Source organism: Hydra vulgaris, chromosome 15 (genome assembly GCF_038396675.1).
Source record: "Hydra vulgaris chromosome 15, alternate assembly HydraT2T_AEP".
Lineage (NCBI taxonomy): Eukaryota > Metazoa > Cnidaria > Hydrozoa > Anthoathecata > Hydridae > Hydra > Hydra vulgaris.
In genome coordinates, this window is record NC_088934.1 from 17,868,006 (window position 1) to 17,886,404 (window position 18,399).

An 18,399-nucleotide genomic window follows, 5' to 3' on the forward strand; every position below is an offset into this window, starting at 1 on the left:
TGAGGTGTGTTGCTAAATTCCAGCATTGTCACATGTTTTAGACCTTGAAAAAACAGTGGCGTTAATCTCTTTTTGCTGATTTTTTGTAATGATCATAATTAGGCCATTATTTTGACGTATAAATTTGGTAGATTCGTTAGAAAATATTTTGACTTTTTGAGCAAAACTTTTTGCTATGTACCCTAATGGAGTCTAAATCATCCAACGCCTCTTGTGATAATGCATCAGATTATCTTTTTGCAAAAAAAAAATTGTCAACTTTGGCAAGGACACAACAACATTTAGGTTTGCAATTTTTTATAAATGTTTTCCTTTTTTGCCTCCGAATTTTGTCTTGTTAGGCTCATCCATGTTAATGGATGAGCTTAGAAAGAAATTTTTCAATATTTGTAATTATAAAAATTATTTTTATTTCTTTACTTTTAAAATAAGAATTTAGAAGAAAAGAATTTTTTTTTTAATTTTTTTTCTTTGTACTACTCTACCTGATTTTTGCTTATCAAACGTTAAAATAAATAGTTTTAATCCTAAAGTTGTTTTAATGCTGAAACCTTGTACGCAAACTTTTATGTAACAAATTTTACACGCTTATTGCAAAAGTTTCGCAATCTCTAGTTTAATCAATGCAGCAGACAAATTTTCTTTCTGAGATTTTTCTGTTTTTCTCAAAAAGCAAACTTCGAACATTTGTATGTTTATATGTCAAATAAAAATGCTTCGTAAAAAATTGCAATGATTTGAGTCTGGTAACAAAAAAGCCCCAAAAGTTTGACCACTACCCCAAACGTGAGAGCAACAAGTTGATAAAAAATAATTTTTTTGCTTTTCCCAAATAAGTTAATATTCATCAATAAATTTTTATCTAATTGAACAATTTTTATCGTTCGAAAATTACGACCACATAAAATTTATATCCCCTCCAATTGAGGGGGTTCAAACTTTATAAGATTATAATTTTTGAACTCTATGAGATTATTCTATAAAATTTATTGATGGATATTAATTTAATTGGTAACAGTAAAAAAAATATTTTATCAACTTGTTGCTCTCACGTTTGGGCAGTTGTGGCCAAAATTTTTGGGCCTTTTTTGCTACCAGCCATTAATCCAAACGCATTTTCATTTGACATAAGTATAAATATATAAATGTTTTCAAAAGAATCTACAGCTCTATACTCTTTTAATAAGAAACACTTTTTGTTAAAAAAAGTAAAACTTTTAAAAAATAAAGATATGAGCTTTTCACTACAATAGAAAAAAATCCCTTTAAATCCTCCAGCCCAAGGGCAAGATGATTTAAAGTGATACATAGGGGGGAGGCTATTGGAGCAATTGCCCCCTTAGATATTTTTTTTTTTGTTGAGAAAATGAGCACAAGCGTAAGTAAACTTGAAAGGCTGTTTAAAAGTGGCATGAAATTCGGATAAAATGATGTAATGCAAATTCTATTTTTTAAGGATTGTCTCCTTATAAAAACCTGTAAATCGCCACACCTTAATAGATGGTCTGGATCGACTAAATTGAAAAATTACCCCCTTCTTCCTTTACTATATGGTCCTGATTCGCTCTTGTTTCAGCCCCCCCCCCTTTTTTTTTAAATATGCTTTGTGGCCATAGTTACGTCACCTACAACATGGCGTAAGGCGCTTTTTTTTTGACCGGGTAAATTAAAAATCTGCGTCCGCCCCTGTATGTATGTTTGTGTGAGTGTGTGTGTGTGTGTGTGTGTGACACTTGAAAGCTTTTAAACACATTTTGAACTGCAATAAACTAAAAATGCAGTTACAATATCACAATAAGCACTGAGATAAAAAATAAGCATACAATAAGCATACAATAAGCACTGAGATAAAAAAAATACAATTATTATAAAATATAGTGAATTTTAAGATAAATCACAAATACTTTAAGTTTTGAAATCTGATGCGTCAAAAAATAAAAAAAAGTCAATCATGATGCTAAAAAATATTGATCATTATAAGCGCATTAAAAAAAAAAAAAAAAAAAAAGCTCTCTTTAATTTTTAGTTTGTATTTATTTTAACCCAAGAAAAAAAATTCAGTAGACGTTTTTATTGATGTTTATGAAAAACTTATACGTTTTTATTGATGTAATGAAAAACTTAGAGTTTTTCATTTGCCTTTAAATGATCATCTACACGTTGTTAAAAGTTTTGGAAAGTTTGTCCTATTTAGCAAACATTACAATTCGATATATATTTGAACTTATGAACAATGTTTGATTTATTATTTCTTGAAATTAAGTCTTGAAAGTAAGATTCTGTTTAATTCTAAAGAAATAAAATGCTATTATCATAATATCATAATCTATATCATATTTTTATTTTTAAAACAACGTTTTAAAAATGAAGAGTTTTAATAAGCACAGTTTTATATTTAATAAAAATAAAGCTAAAAAAGTAAACAAGCCAGTTAAACGTTTCCTAATGATCAATGCTAGGAATTAATTCTTTACTATTTTTAATGTAAACATGCAAAAATGGTATAATATCTTTTTATTCATGTTTGCATGTGACTAGTATTTGGATGTTTAAAACTTAAACAAGAGAAATAATATCTAAAAAAATAATACTATCAGTTATTGATATGAAAAAAAAAAAAAAAAAAAAAAGAAAAATTATCCTCAACATATAAAAGTTTATTCGAAGCAAAATCGTTTAAAAAGTTATTTTCTAGGTATATATATATATATATATATATATATATATATATATATATATATATATATATATATATATATATATATATACACTTTATATCGAAAAATCTTAAGCTCACGTTGTAAAAACATGATAAAATAGCTAAAATATGATTAACTAAAGTATACCAGCTAGCTTAATGATTGTTGTTCTGGCATTGTTGAGAATGTTCCTGCAAATTTGAAGAAGATTTTTCAGCACATGCCGTGGCTATTTTTTGAAAACTAGTTTTGATATCAGCCGCATAGGGATGGTTTTCAAAAACTTGAATGATTTCCAAAGCTTGCTTACTATATTTAATTGCTTGTTCATATTGCGCTATGTTACCATATACCAACCCAAGATTCTTTAAAGAAAAAGCAACACTAGGATGAGGTTGATCATTGTAGATAAGTTTTTTCATTTCTAGGCATTGCTTATAGTGATTAATTGCTTCCACATATTGTGCTTTAGCAGCATAAACTAACCCAAGATTATTTAAAATATCAGCAATACTAGGATGAGGTTGATTTTGATAGATGAACCTTTTCATCTGTATACTCTGCTCATAGTAGTAAATTGCCTGATCATAGTTCTCCTTAGAATAATAAGCAATACCAAGGCTATATAAGGAATGAGCAACATCTGGATGTTGTCTATTTTGATAGATTAATTTATAAATTTTGTGGCTTTCCTCGCAGTAATTAACTACCTGATCATACTGTTCTGTACTAACATAAAGTAATCCAAGACTGTTGAAAGAATAAGCAACACTAGGGTGAGGTTTATCCTGGTAGATAAGTCTATTCATTGCTAGACTCTGCTCATAGCAGTTAATAGCTTGATCATATTGCCCTTTTTCGCAGTAAACTAATGCAAGATTATTTAAACAATCAACAACATAAGGATGCGGTTGGTTATGATAAATCAGTTTGTTTAAATTTAGATTTTGCATAGAGAAGTTAATTGCTTGATCATAATCACCAGCATCAGCATAAATAAACCCAAGAAACATTAAAGAACTAGAGTAACTTGGATGATGTTCATCTTTATAAATGAACTTTTTCATTTTTAGACTCTCCTCGCAATATTTAATTGCCAAATTATATTTTCCAACAAGTTTATACAACCCTCCTAGATTTTTTAAAGTATCAGCAACACTAATGAAAGGTTCATCTTGATGAATCAACTTTTCCATCGTAAGGCTTTCTTCATAATATTTTATTGCCTGATCATATTTGTTATTATCTGTATACACACTTCCTAGAGAATTTAAAATGATAACAACGCTAGGGTGAGGTTTATCATTATAGATAACTTTACTTATTGCTAGACTCTGCTCAAAGCAGTTAATTGCTTTATCAAATTTCCCTCTATTACTATAAATTAATCCAAGGTTATTTAATGAATTGGCAATACTAGGGTAAGGTTTATCTATAAGAATCAATTTTTCTATCATTAGGCTTTCCTTATAATACTTTACTGCCTGGTCATATTTGGTTTTACTTTGGTACACATTTCCGAGAGAATTTAATAAAGCAACAACATTAGGGTTAGGTCTATCTTGATAAATTAATTTGTAAATTTTAAGACTCTCCTCATAACACTCAATCGCCTTGTCATATTGCCCTGAAGCGTTATAAACCAATCCTACATTTTTGAAAGATGAAGCAATAATTTTGTGAGGTTCATCATGGTAAACGTGTTTGTAAATTCGTATACACTCATCATAATACTTAACAGCTTCATCATACAGCAACTTTGCCGCAGAGGCTATCCCTAAATTATAAAGAGTATCAGCAACAGCTGGGTGAAGTTCATCTTTGTAAACAAATTTATAAATCTTAAGATTTTTTTTGTAATACTTGATGGCCTGATCATATTGTCCTTTGGCACGATAAGTTATTGCTATATTGTTTAAACAATCTGCAACTCGAGGGTGTGGTTCATCTTTGTAGATTAGCTTGTAAATGTTTACACTTTTTTCATAATATTTAATTGCTTTATCATAATTTTGTTTGTGGTCATTTGCCAATCCTAAATTATTTAAACAAGCAGCGAAACCTGGATGAGATTTGCTTCGATAAATTTTTCTTAAAATCTTTAAGCTCTCTTTGAATTTTTCTATTGCCTGATCTTGTTGGCCTTTATTTCTATAAGCTTCTCCTAAGTTATTTAAACAGAAGGCAACACTTAGGTGAGGCTCATCTTTGTATATAAATTTGTAGATTTTTAGACTATTGTTGTAGCATTCAACTGCCTCATCATAACGATTTTTAGAACTATAAGCGACCCCTAAGTTATTTAACGACTCTCCGCTAAAAATACTAAAATGAGGGTCGTCACAAGAAACCAGTTTTATCGTTTTAAAACAATGCTCAAACTGCTTAATAGCCTGATCATAATTACCAGTACTAAGATATAAAGTTCCTAATGTTTCCCATATTTGCCATATATTTTTATTATTTGGATCATCTAACGCTTTCTTGAAATTGCTCTCGGCATTTTTATATTGCGCTAATCTAAAATAAATAAAACCTTTTGTAGCACTATCATCTTTGTAAAAATTGTTGTCCTTAAAAAAAGATTGTCTGCATGTTTCGTCTAATGTCTGATATTGATTGCAAAAGTCTTTTATCATTTCATGAAAGGGCAACGCTGTATAAAAATATTGAAACAACTCACCGTATTCTTCTAAATCTTCTTTAGCTAAATAAAATATCTGTTTAGATCTCTTTTTAAGTTCAGATTCAGTTTTAGCTGGTCTGACAAATACTGACATATCGTCTCTTTGTGCTTTGTGATGAGAATAAGTTTTTAATCTGATGTAAGTAGCAAAAGATATAGTAAATTTTAGATTAAGTGTTGCCTGTGAATTGATAATTCCTTTAACCTCTAACTTATCTAATATATCCCAAGAACTATTTTCTTCAATGCCATAATACAAACCAAGATTATGTATCATGCGATCAGGTAACCGATAAATTTCCTGCTTTACGTTAAATAATTGACCTTCTGTATCAAAAAGTTCAGGTTGAAATTTATGTATATCACCCTTAAAATAGGTTTCTTTTGGTTTCAGATGTGGCGTTGTATGAAGGTAGTCAAGCTCTAATATACCTTCATTGAGTATTTTAATGGCTCTTAACTCATAGTTAAATCTGGTTTGTTCGTTTTCATGACTATGCAAAAACTCTGTAACTTTTTTTTTATAAGTTTCCACAAGTTTATTATCTCCATAAACATAACACACATTTTGCAATATATATGGCAAGTTTTTATCAATATGACTTGCCCAATTTTCTTTATTATATACATAACTAAGCATCAAATTTATCGGTTGTATTAAATGATATATTTTATCGCCCTCTATTCTTCCAAGTGGTGTTTTTCCTCCTAAATCTAAATTAACTGCTACATTTACTAAATGACTTAGATCTAAACCATATTTACTTGTAGGGATAACGCTTTCTCCTAAATTGATGATCTTAAAGTTTACTAAGTGGCATAAATTCTTAAAATACTTTTTTATTTTTGGGTTATCACTTTTCTTATAGTCATCACTCTCTGTCAAAATAGCAAATTCAAAATCTGAATAAGGTGTCATTTGCTTAAGTGCCATTGAACCAAGTCCTATTACTGCATATTTACATGGCCTTGTTACAGCCATTTGTTGTTCACTATCGTAATATAATTTTTTTAAAAACTTTTTCATTGCATCAGCTATGTTTTCAAAAAACGCTCTTACAACATCTACATAGATTATTTGATACTTTTGTTTTTCTTCTTGATTATCCATATTAATCTGTTCACGTTTAGACTCTAACTCTTTTATTACTTGTGAAGTTTCTTCTCTCAATGTTGATAATAGATTTTTATTATTCTCTGCTTCCACTTGTATATTTAGCATTTTTTGTTGGTCGCCACCAATCGCTAAAAATAATAGCTTTTGTATATGGGCTAACTGTTGATATGGATTTATATGATGTTGTTTTATAAATTTGTTTTTATCTTCAATACTTAATACCTTCTCATTTAGTTTCTCATTTAGTATTGTGATGACATATTGATAAAATACTGCAGCCTCGGTGTAGTATTTTAGCTCGCTGCTAAAATCTCCTAAATGAGAAGTTAAATGCCCCAGATCATTCATAATTATTGCCAAGTCCTTTAGTTCTTCTGCAGACTTCTTATAAGCAAGTTCATGAATTAAGTTCTTATATTGTTTTCTCTCGATTTGTTTTAGACAATCAATTTTGAAGAAGTTGTTTTCACTTGAATTTACTATTTGATCTACTTTTTCTTTGATTTTTGCCGCTGCAACTTTTGAAACATATGTTTTTTTGCTGATAGGTTTTGCCATTAATAAGTTTGCCATTTTTAAACACAATAAATTGAAAAAATTTGTCAATGCTCAAGATATACGCTCATTAGAAAAAAATTGCAGTGCATTATGGCTTTTTATTCGCCTTATAATTAGACAAAAAAGCGTTGAGATTCAAAAATTTTTTAAAAGCGCTGTCAAAGTATTTAATTTTAAAAACATTTTCAAATCACTTTATCAAGTGATAAAATATCTTGTGATAAAATAATAACTCTTTTTACTTGAGAAAATAATACTGAGTCAACAATGATAACAAAATATTGCGATGACGTAACTTTTGTCTGTTGAGTTATTTTAATTTGCTCAAAAACAGTATAATCTTTTATTATAAAACAGGATCTAATGTATTTTGATGCATCTTTTAATTCAGAGCTTTATAAACAATTGCAAAATTAATGCTGGTGATAAAACCAATGGTAGTTGGGTAGGGTGTCCCAGTAGGGTGTTTCATTTCCGACAAATTTTCGAAAATGGTTACGTTACATGCATAACGGGGTAAATAATGTGCCAAAAAAAAGTCTGAAAAATTTTCAAAATTTTAAAATGTCATCTAGAGGTCGCCATCTTGAAAAAACAGCGTTTTTTACACTTTTTTCAACTGTAAACTTGAAAAACTTAAAAAATAATTAAATTTATGTTACGTAACTGGGTGTATATATTAAAGGTTATTATATGAACATTTGGTGAAATTTTCAGAAAAATTGGTAAATGTCTAGAGGTCGCCGAATTATAAAGTTTTATTTTTTCAACATATTTTTTTGCTGAAAAATTGCTTAAATGCTTTCACCTTAAATAAAATGCATAATTTATGTTTTGAGCATAATTGACCACTAAAAGTTGTTGCGTGATGAAATAGTTTGCAAAATAAACATCTGGACGTATGTATATAAATTTCATAAATTTATTTTAAAAAATTCGTTCTTATTTCAATTAGCAAAATTGAAATATTAAAACAATTTTAAAACTAGTTGGAAAAGCGAATATTTTATTGTAACGATGAACCTAAGAAAAAATAATCAAGATTGGTTAATTGGTTACCCTGAATCCAATAAATTATCAAGTTTCAGTCGTCTACCAACAAAAAAACATGTTTTGGGTAGATACTCTCATTTACATTTTTATTCAAAAGGCGACACTTCTGCAAGAGATATTTTTGAACTTGTTCTTGGTGAGCTTAAGGAAGTTTGGGAAAAATGCTGGAGTACCAGTTCGTTCAGATAACTCTTGTCTTTCATTGCTTACCAAATTGTTTGTGGAAATGGTGAAAATAAAAAAAATTGATTACGCAAGTCGAGATGTTAAAGCTGGAAAAGAAAAAATTGTCACATTTTGTAATGAACTTGAGAAACTTTGCGACATTTCAGCAGTAAATGCATATGAACAGTTATTAATATCACGTAGACCAAAATGGAAAGAAGATTGGGCATTTTATGAAGATCAAAAGAGTAGCAGAAAGTATCATATGACAGGTAGCATCGATCTAGATGTTTCAAAATTTTTAGAACGTCGAGAAGATAGACTAAGCATAGATTTTCGGAGAAGTTCAACCGAAGATCAAAAATCGAGTGCCTTTGATGTCAGTGAAATAGTTGAAAGTGCTGACGAAGAAGATCAAAAAGATACAGAGTTTACTCCTTTACCACTAAAGAAAAGAAAGGTGCCTTTAACAAATTCACTAGAGATATCATTAAAGAAGCTCTCAGAAGTAACGGCATCTGTGGCTGATCGATGTTGTTTATCAGTTCGCCAACAACTTCTATTTCAATCCACTATCATCTGCAAAAGCGGAGGCAAACTTAATGAAATTTCTATGTCAGTATCAACTGTGCATCGTCAAAGACAAAATGCGCGAAAGAATATTGTTCTGTCAATTAAAGCTGACTGGGAGATAAACAAACCTAAAAAGGCCATTTTGCACTGGGATTCGAAGCTTTTTCATTTAGACATAGCTCATAATGAAGAACGTGTAGCAGTTCTTATTAGCGGATCTCTTAACGGGTACTTATTTATTTATATAAATCCTATGTATATTTTTTATTTTTGTATTCATAGAAACTAACTTAAGTTTTATTTGCAGGCCGAAACTTATTGGTGTACCTTTGATTAAAGATTCGACAGGTAAAACTCAATGTGACAAGGTCGTGAAACTTGCGCAAGATTGGAACATTTTGGAAAACATTGTTGGTATATGCTTTGATACAACAGCAAGCAACACAGGTAATAAAAAAGGAGCAGCAACTATAATTGAAATTGAGTTAAAGAGACCTCTTCTATGGCTCGCATGTCGCCATCATCATAATGAGCTATACATTAAGCATGCATTTACCGCATTAAGAGGAGGTAGCAAAAGTCCAGATGAACCTATTTATCAACGTTTCCGAGCCAAATTTTCTAGAATTGATATTGATTACTCAAACCTGAATTTTTGTAAATGGCCTACTGATATTAAATCAGAAATATTTAATCAAGCAAGTTTAGTTCTGAAATGGGCTTACCAATGCCTCGAAGAGAAAATATTTCCGCGAGAAGATTATCGTGAGTTAATTGAATTAACTATTATCTACCTTGGGGGGAAACTATCAATGGAAAGAATATTCAAAATTCACAAACCTGGTGCAATTCACAATGCCAGATTTATGTCACATTCCATATATATTTTAAAAATGGAACTCTTATCTAATAAATTTATTATGTCCAATAATGAGCAAATTATGATCCACCGTATGGCTAAGTTTATTAGTCTTTTTTATTCGATGCAATTTCTCCGCTCGAGGATTTCCGTATTTGCTCCAGTTGATGACTTCAAATTTTTTTTTGCAATGAACTGGTATCAAGAAGAAGATTCAGATATCGCAACCGCTGTGATTTCGTCGATTAACCGTCACCTTTGGTATTTAACAGAAGAGCTTGTTATTCTATCTTTATTTAATGAAAAATTGTCAGAATTTACCAGAACAATAATGGCAAAGAAACTTTTTTCTACCCCAAGACCAAAAACATTTTTAATTGGGAAACCAAAATTTCCGACATTAAGTTCTTCAACCGTTATTTATTTTTTAATTGGACCACGGTCGTGGCTTCTTTTTGATTTATTAGGACTAATAAACAACCAGGAATGGCTCCAGATGAATCCACAAAAGTGGAAATTCTTCCAAGATTATCGAACTGCAGACGATTTTGTTAAACAATTAGAGGTAACAAATGATTGCGCCGAAAGAGGAATAAAACTTATTGGTGATTTCCGCGAGTGTGCACAAAATGAAGAACAACGACAATTTATTTTGCAAGTTGTCGAACAACACAGAAAGCAAAATTCATCCGATTCGAAATCAAAACTAATTAATACTTTATAGTATTTTGTATGTTACTAATATCTTCTTTATTAATTATTATTCTTAGAAAAGCTGAAGCCTAAAAATAGCCCAGTTAAATTTTTTTTAAGATTTAAAAAAATAACAAGTTTTTTAGCTTTATATTTTAATACGGCGACCTCTAGACATTTACCAATTTTTCTGAAAATTTCACCAAATGTTCATATAATAACCTTTAATATATACACCCAGTAACGTAACATAAATTTAATTATTTTTTAAGTTTTTCAAGTTTAAAGTTGAAAAAAGTGTAAAAAACGCTGTTTTTTCAAGATGGCGACCTCTAGATGACATTTTAAAATTTTGAAAATTTTTCAGACTTTTTTTTGGCACATTATTTACCCTATTATGCATGTAACGTAATCATTTTCGAAAATTTGTCGGAAATGAAACACCCTAGTGTCCCAGCTTTCCCCAAATATCAAAATTTGGTCGTGGACAGCTGTTCAAGTTTTTGGTAGCGGGTTTTAGCCTAAAAACAATGGCTATTAATTTTTTCTCCAATCTGATCACATAAACTTGCGGAAGACCGGTGGCCTTGTCATCAAGAAACCGCTATGCGTTACTAATATTTTTTGATACTTCAATTTAAAATAAGTTTATATTTAAAAAATAATGTTATCAGTTTTGGCAGAATGAAAATAATAATGCAAAATGCAAAAAACAAAGAATGCAGACAAAAAGAAGTTTTTAATTTTATTTCAATACGCATAAATATAAGTAGGCACACGATTTGCTAAATAGGTAATATATAGTCGTTCACGTGTTGATAAATAAGCCTAAAATTTTTATTTTTTTTATTTTTGTTGTTGTTTTTGAGTTATTAAGAGTTTTTAGAGATATTAGAGTTTACATTGGTTTCGGAACAAAGTTAGTTTTATACAAAGTTTTAAGTGTTTTAGGGTTAATAAAAACTCAACAAGTTGTTAGTGAGTTAGTGTTAAATGAGATCTTTTAATAACGTTTTCAGAGTATTTAAGTTATTCAATTTTTTCAGTTGAGTACTTTTGGATATTAATTTGTTATATAGACAAGGACCACGGTATGAAATAGAAAAGTGGCTATTCTATTATTATTGCAGCATGTTTTTGTTTCCGATATAGTATGCTTAGTTTGGATTTATGAGTACTCGCTCATGCAACATTAGCGTACATGTACACACTAAAAAAAAAAGGTAGAAATTTCTACCTTAGGGTAGGATATGTGATATACCCTTAGGAAGGTATAATTTTCTACCTTTTAAGGTAGAAAATTATATTAAAAACAATTATTTGTCATACAATTTTCTAACTTAAAGGTATAATTTTCTACCTTATAAGGTAGAAAATTATACCTTACTAAGGGTATATCACATATCCTACCTTAACTAAAAATTTCTACCTTTATTTTTTAGTGTGTAGTAGCTTTGTATGAACGAGAAGTATAGGAACTTTAAGTTATCAGGAGACAGTATAGAACTAGCTTTGTAAAGGATACCAATGTTTTTTGATATTTTGGTATTTAATAAATCTATATGTGATTTCCATGAAATGTTCTCATCAATAAGTATCCTTAGAAATTTAGTTGCTTGGGTTATCTCTATTTCTTTAGTATCTTTATTTAGCGAAGGTATATTGGGAGGTATTTTTATAAGGTGAGAATGAAAAAGAATGTATTTGTTTTTTTCTGTGTTTAGCGATAATTTGTTAGATTTTAACCAACTGTTTATTTTTTCAAGTTCAGTATTTGTAGTTTCATAAAGTTCTGCAATTGATGAGGGTGCATAAAATAAATTAGTGTCGTCTGCAAACATTATGACATCCAATTTACTTGAGGCTTTGGGAAGAACGTTTATGTATATTAAAAACAAAAGAGGTGCAAGAATGGAATCTTGGAAACACCGCATTTTATTTTGAGTAATTTTAAAAATTTTATTTTATGAGCAATAACGCATTGTTTTCTGTCTAGTAAAAAACTTGTGAATCAGTTTAGTGCAACACCTTTTATTTCATATTTTTCCATTTTCCTAATTAAGATAGCGCGATCTACTGTGTTAAACGCCTTAGATAAATCAACAATGACTCCAAGGACGTATTTTTTGTTTTCAAAGGAGTCATTTATATTATTTATAAGATCAAGAACTGCTTGTTTGGTTGAATGTTGCTTTTGGAAGCCAAACTGTTTTTCATTTAGGATTTCGTTATTAGTTAGATATTTATACAGTTTATCGTATATTACTCTCTCCAAAAGTTTTGAAAATACAGGAAGAACTGAGATAGATCTGTAGTTACTTAGTGTAAATGAAGCCCCGGTTTTTAATATTGGTAATAGCTTAGTTATTTTTAATTTATTCGGTACAGATCCTGTAATAATTGAAGATTTAAATATTTCATAGATAGGTTGTTTTATCACCGGAAACACATTTACAACTATAAAGCTACAAATGTTGTCTTTCCCAAGAGGCTTATTGGTCTTAAACGAGTTTTTTGCAATTTCTAGTTCTTCATGGTTTAGTCCAGAGAAAGTATTTAAACAGAAATGTTGGTATGAGATATAGGTTTCAATGGAAATATGAAGGCATTGAATTTTTGAAGCCATTTTAGGGTTAATGTTTGCAAAAAAACAATTGAAGTTTTCAGCGATAGAAATTTTGTCGATATATTCAGTTTTGTTAACGATAATTTTATCGGGTAAATTATTTGATTTTGTATGGTTTTTACCTATTATTTCTTTCAATATGTTCCAGGTTTTTTTAATATCACTTTTGCTTTTTTGTAGTTGTTTTGAATAACATATATTTTTTGAATTGTTTCTAATTTTTTCAAATAGATTTTTGTATTCCTTGTATGTTGTTAAGTTAGTTTCGTTACTATTTTTTAAATACTTGATATAGAGTTTTTGCTTTGTTTTTGATGATTTTCTAATCCCGTTAGTTATCCATAGGCAGTTTAAACATTTTGGCTTTATTTCTCTCTCTCTTCAATAGGAAAATGTTTATTGTAGTGATTTAGAAAAATATTTATAAATAAATTGTATGCGGAGTTTGTGTGTCCAAGGTTACATTCTTGATACACTCCATCCCAATTTACTACCGGTAGCGAGTCTTTAAAATTTCTAATAGAAAACTAATTGATTTTTCTTTTATAAATTTTGGTTTTAGGATTGTTTTAGGTTCTTAAATCTTGAGATAATGAAAAATAAATAGGAAAATTATTAATGATTAATATATAATATAAATGTACCATAATGGAAACTAGACACAATGATTGATATGTAAAAATGATATTAGGGACCACTCCTAGTATCAATAACAAGGAAATCAAGGGACATAAACTACCAACAAAGAAGCAAGTAATTTATGGCCTGCTTGCAAAAATTAAGGATTTAACTTTTAATAATGTATTCTCTTACAATTGATAATGTTCTGAAGTATTATATTGTCAAAATAATCAAGGAAGCATATTATGAATTTATAAAGTTAATGAAATACAATGAAAATTGAAGATATTTGGATAACCAAGGATTTGAGGAATTTATGTCAACATTCTATGCCACCATGAAATTTCATAAGAAATCTGCTTTCCAAGATATGGAAGCTCAAAAACGACATAAAACATTAATGGAAAAAAAATCCATCAATGCAGACACATTGGGACGGAAAACTGATGGCTACCCTGGACTCCGAAGTCACTGATGATTGTTTGCATGTTTTAGTATTCGGATTCAATGGAACTAAACTTCTTGGTGTAACACTCCTTCCAAGTTTAACAACAAAAACTGATCTGAAACACGATAACTTTATTTCTGTTGCAACAAAAAATCTATTCGTAGATTAAAAATGCGACAAAAACATCATAGCCATGGTCTTTGACACATCATAGCCATGGTCTTTCACAAGCTCTAGGATTACAAATACTGTGGAGGTTTCAAGTAATAGGCTATTGTAATAGGCTATTAGGTATAGTTTTATTAAAAAGCTAATTAATTCACTCTTTACATTACAGGACAGAATACTGCAGCATGTGTCTGCCTGCAGAGAGAGCTAGAACGTCTTTTGTTTTGGTTTACATGCCGCAGGTATGTAGGAGAAGCCATGCTTAGCGACTGTTGGGATTCATTGAATATAGAGGCTTAATCCGGTTCAAATACTCAACTTTTTACAAGTAAGCTTGATGCTTTTACAACATCATTGAATAAAAAGATTTTTTAGACTCAAGTGACTTAACTAGACTCAATTGGCTTTAACTAAATGATTATAAATTATTGCTGATTCAAGAACCACTATTTGCAATTTCCACCAGTTAATAAAGAAAACTTTTACTATCCTGAACTTCCTAGACCAACTTAGAAAGAACAAAAAAGCTTAACAAATTGCTTCCATGAATTCTTTGCGTTAGGTTTCACTTGAGACAATTACCTAGAACTTTTTAATCTCAGCCTGTTATTAATTACAAAAGGATCAGAACCTCAGACATTTAGCATGAAGCACCCGGAGCTTTGCACAAAGCAAGATGGATGGCAAAACTTCTGTACTGTATAAAAATAGTCCTATTATCCGGAAAGACAATTGAGCAGTTTTCCAACTCGGAAGTAACAACCAAAAATCAAATCAAGAAATTAGAACATTTCTGTGAGTTTGCTGTAAGTGTCTATGTGCAATGGTGGATTAAATTCCCGCTTGCAGCTGATACCTCAGTCAACGATTTGATTTTAGTCAAGAAACTAAAACAGTTTGCATACCATGATTCTACCATGATGGATTTGACAAAAACTAAGAGAAAGAGTACCTGCCTATCTGGTGGTCTTTCCATGTACCTGGAAACCCACTTGCTGGCTAATTAAGAAGAAATTATATGTGTATCAGGGTTGAGATCAAATACGTATTTGTATTTGGTAAAAAGTAGGCTAATTTGGCGTATTCGTATTTATTGAAAAGTTTCTTGAATATATGTAATTGAAATGTATTTGCAATTCTATAAACTAGATTAACTTGTGTTTTTTTAAGAATAATCAAAAGACTTGTTGTGTTTTTTTTTTACTTTGTAACACTAAATTAATTAATAAATTGTTTTTGAGGGAAATTTGTTTGAAGATTTGTTTTCATTCTTCTATTAAGTTAACCGTTTTATCAGTCTTGTCTCGAAAAAATCTATATATTTTTTCATATCTTGAAGTAAAAATATTTGTATATGTATTTGGAAAAGGGTCGTCCATAAATTACATACGCTAATATTTCGACCTTTTCTCTCCCCTTCCCCCTCACTTATGCTGACGCTTTTTGGAGTACCCTCCACCTTCCTAAAAGTTCCTACGCTTTTAAACTACCTACTCAACATTTTGTGATATTTTTATTAATTTAGTTTCTCCTTACTTTTATAATTGACCACCTGCCTCCTATCTCATATACACCATCCGAGCTACTTTATAAATGATTCGAAAGTCCTGGTTGCATGTATTTGAATTTTGATTTAGAAATTTAGAATTAATGTATTTGTATGTATATATATATATATATATATATATATATATATATATATATATATATATATATATATATATATATATATATATATATATATATATATATATATATATATTGTAGTTTTTTCTCGTAATCAACGAATTAATAAACAGCAATAATCTTTTCTCTTAACTAAAACTCTGTTTTTGCAATTTTTTTCCTCAATATATATACCCTTTGCTTTTCCTAAAATATCCTTCCAAACACCATCATAAATTACCGCAAACACATATTTACAATTATTATTGTTAAAAACTATTAAAGCTATTAAATCCCTAACGTCATTAAATGTTCTAGAACTTTCCGGAATAACACTCCTCCTTGATCCTTACGGATCATCCAAATAGCAATCAAAGTATTTTGAAGGCATGCGCCATTCCCGACCACTCCGTCGCAAAAGCATGTCAATTTCTTGGGGTCTATCTTTAGCTTCGATATTTTCCTCGTTCGTCTCTAATACATCTTTAACTTGCTCTCCTTGATTTTTAGCGTTCTCTTGACCAGTTTCAGTATTCATCTCTATTTCCACATCAGGGATAATGCAGGACTGAGTATCATTTCGAGGTCTAACGTGTTTCACATGATGCGGAATGCCGTTCACTTCTACGATTTGTTTCGACGCATTCCGAGTTATCGTAGCTGGTTGCCACTTTGTATAGTACCTCGCATTTGGTGGTTTCAGCCAGACTTTATCGCCAATTCGAAATCTTTCGTTCGTGACATTTTGCACAGGAAGATTCTCTTTTCCCAATCCTTTCACACCAATGGTATAACTGTATATTTTGTCCATCGGACTTGCAACATTTTTGTCGGCTGAGACATTGTACCAATATAGTGCTTCCGGTATCGACATTTGCGATCGTTCTGCTATTCTTTGATCGTACGGTGGTTTCTTTCCAAAATTCCATTTCCTTCAGGATAATAAGCGGCTCTAAATTTAATTTGTACTCCCCAACTATCAAGGAAACTCCTTATCTCTTTAGTTTTAAATGTCGGCTCATTGTCAGTCAATATTTCAGACGGTGCTCCACGTTCACAAAAAAAAAGACGGAGTATTCGGACTATGGCAAGACTTCCGTATGAGCTTGATAATTGTTGCCACAACGCGTATTTTGAAGGTCCGCAATCAATTAAACTCAAAAACTTGTCAGTGCCATAATGCGTGATGTCCATGGCCAATCTCTCCCAGTTTCCTTCAACATCTAATTTCCCTTTTTCCCACCGTATTGGCGCTGGATCTATTGACTGACATGGTTCGCAACTTTTTATCACATTTCGAACATCGTTTTCAGTAGCTGTCGGAATTGTTTTACGAACAAAGTTTAACGTTCGATTCACTCCAAAATGTCCAGTTCTTTGGTGTATATTGGAAATAGATTCAGCCTTCGTAGCTGCGATTCCCATACAACTATTCCGACACTCTGGCACAGTCAGTTTGTTGAGCCATCTGCTGCGAACTCTTGTTAATGCGTCACCCAAATTATCTTTAGAAGGAATGAGTTTCACCTCAACGCTAACATTGTATTCTTCAATTAGCTGTTGCAACACGCTCAGTCTTCTTCGAATCAGCATTTCACACGTCGCTTTTGATCTCAACCTTGATTTTCCTGTAAGGGCGTCAGAAACCCAGTGGAATACTGTCACGGAATCGGTAAAAACAGTCACTTTCTTCAGCTTCCACATCAGAGCCATATTCATTCCACGTATCACAGCGTCTAATTCTGCCATGTTTATATGAGTATCAGACGTTTCTTTTCGCAGTCCATGGCACAGTAGTTTCCCCAACTTGAATAAGAGCACCAATCGGTAAAGAACTGGCATCAACCCACACTTTTCCCTCATTACCACACACAGCCCAATCACCACAAGCAGGCTCGCAACGTTCCACCTCAGCAAATACTTCTTTAAGCACCCACTTAACGTTCTCACCACAAATTTCATTTTCCCAACCCTTCGTCAGACTGACAGCTTTCTTCTTCAAGAGACTACAAATCACTCGCAGCCAACCACACACGGGTAAATGTCCTATTAACTGTCCACAGATTGAAAACACAACTCTCCTGGTTAACTTTTGCGAGATAGCATCAACTCGATTCCCTCTGGATCACATCAGTTTGTTACCAACCTTGCGCACACACAATCCTAACACACGAACTCCATTATCACCAATCTGCTCACCTTCTTTATTTTTTAAACCATATTTTAAAAAGTGCCTCTTGACATAATCAAGACTCACCACACTTTCGTCTACGAAAATGTCGTCTAGATAAGCGGACGTTCCACTCTTCACTAATTCGTCTTGATCAATGACGGCACTCACAACGGATTTCATGATCATTGGCGCAACATTCAATCCGAAACAAAGTCGTGTCAAACAATACCTTTTATTTCGAAACACCACTGTTTGGAAGGGCCAAAGAGATTTATTAGTTTTTAGTTGAAGATAA

At 31.0% G+C, this 18,399-nt stretch overlaps 2 protein-coding genes across 2 annotated transcripts; both read right to left on the minus strand.

The window, feature by feature from the left end:
- Nucleotides 1-1,781: 1,781 nt before the first annotated feature.
- LOC136092349 (tetratricopeptide repeat protein 28-like) lies at nucleotides 1,782-7,328 on the minus strand. Its single transcript, XM_065820379.1, has 2 exons — nucleotides 2,847-7,328; nucleotides 1,782-2,289 (listed from the first exon to the last, which is right to left on the minus strand). Exon 1 carries the CDS (start codon nucleotides 7,073-7,075, stop codon nucleotides 2,855-2,857), a length of 4,221 nt encoding a protein of 1,406 aa, XP_065676451.1. The 5' UTR covers nucleotides 7,076-7,328; the 3' UTR covers nucleotides 1,782-2,289; nucleotides 2,847-2,854.
- A 9,491-nt stretch (nucleotides 7,329-16,819) lies between these two features.
- On the minus strand, nucleotides 16,820-17,680 carry LOC136091794 (uncharacterized). The gene has a single exon (XM_065819506.1). The coding sequence runs from the start codon at nucleotides 17,678-17,680 to the stop codon at nucleotides 16,820-16,822; it is 861 nt and encodes a 286-aa protein (XP_065675578.1).
- Nucleotides 17,681-18,399: the final 719 nt, after the last annotated feature.

Coding starts and splice junctions, on each gene's coding strand:
- LOC136092349 (XM_065820379.1), bottom strand. CDS start 7,075: ATGGCAAACTTATTAATGGCAAAACCTATCAGCAAAAAAACATATGTT.
- LOC136091794 (XM_065819506.1), bottom strand. CDS start 17,680: ATGGCAGAATTAGACGCTGTGATACGTGGAATGAATATGGCTCTGATG.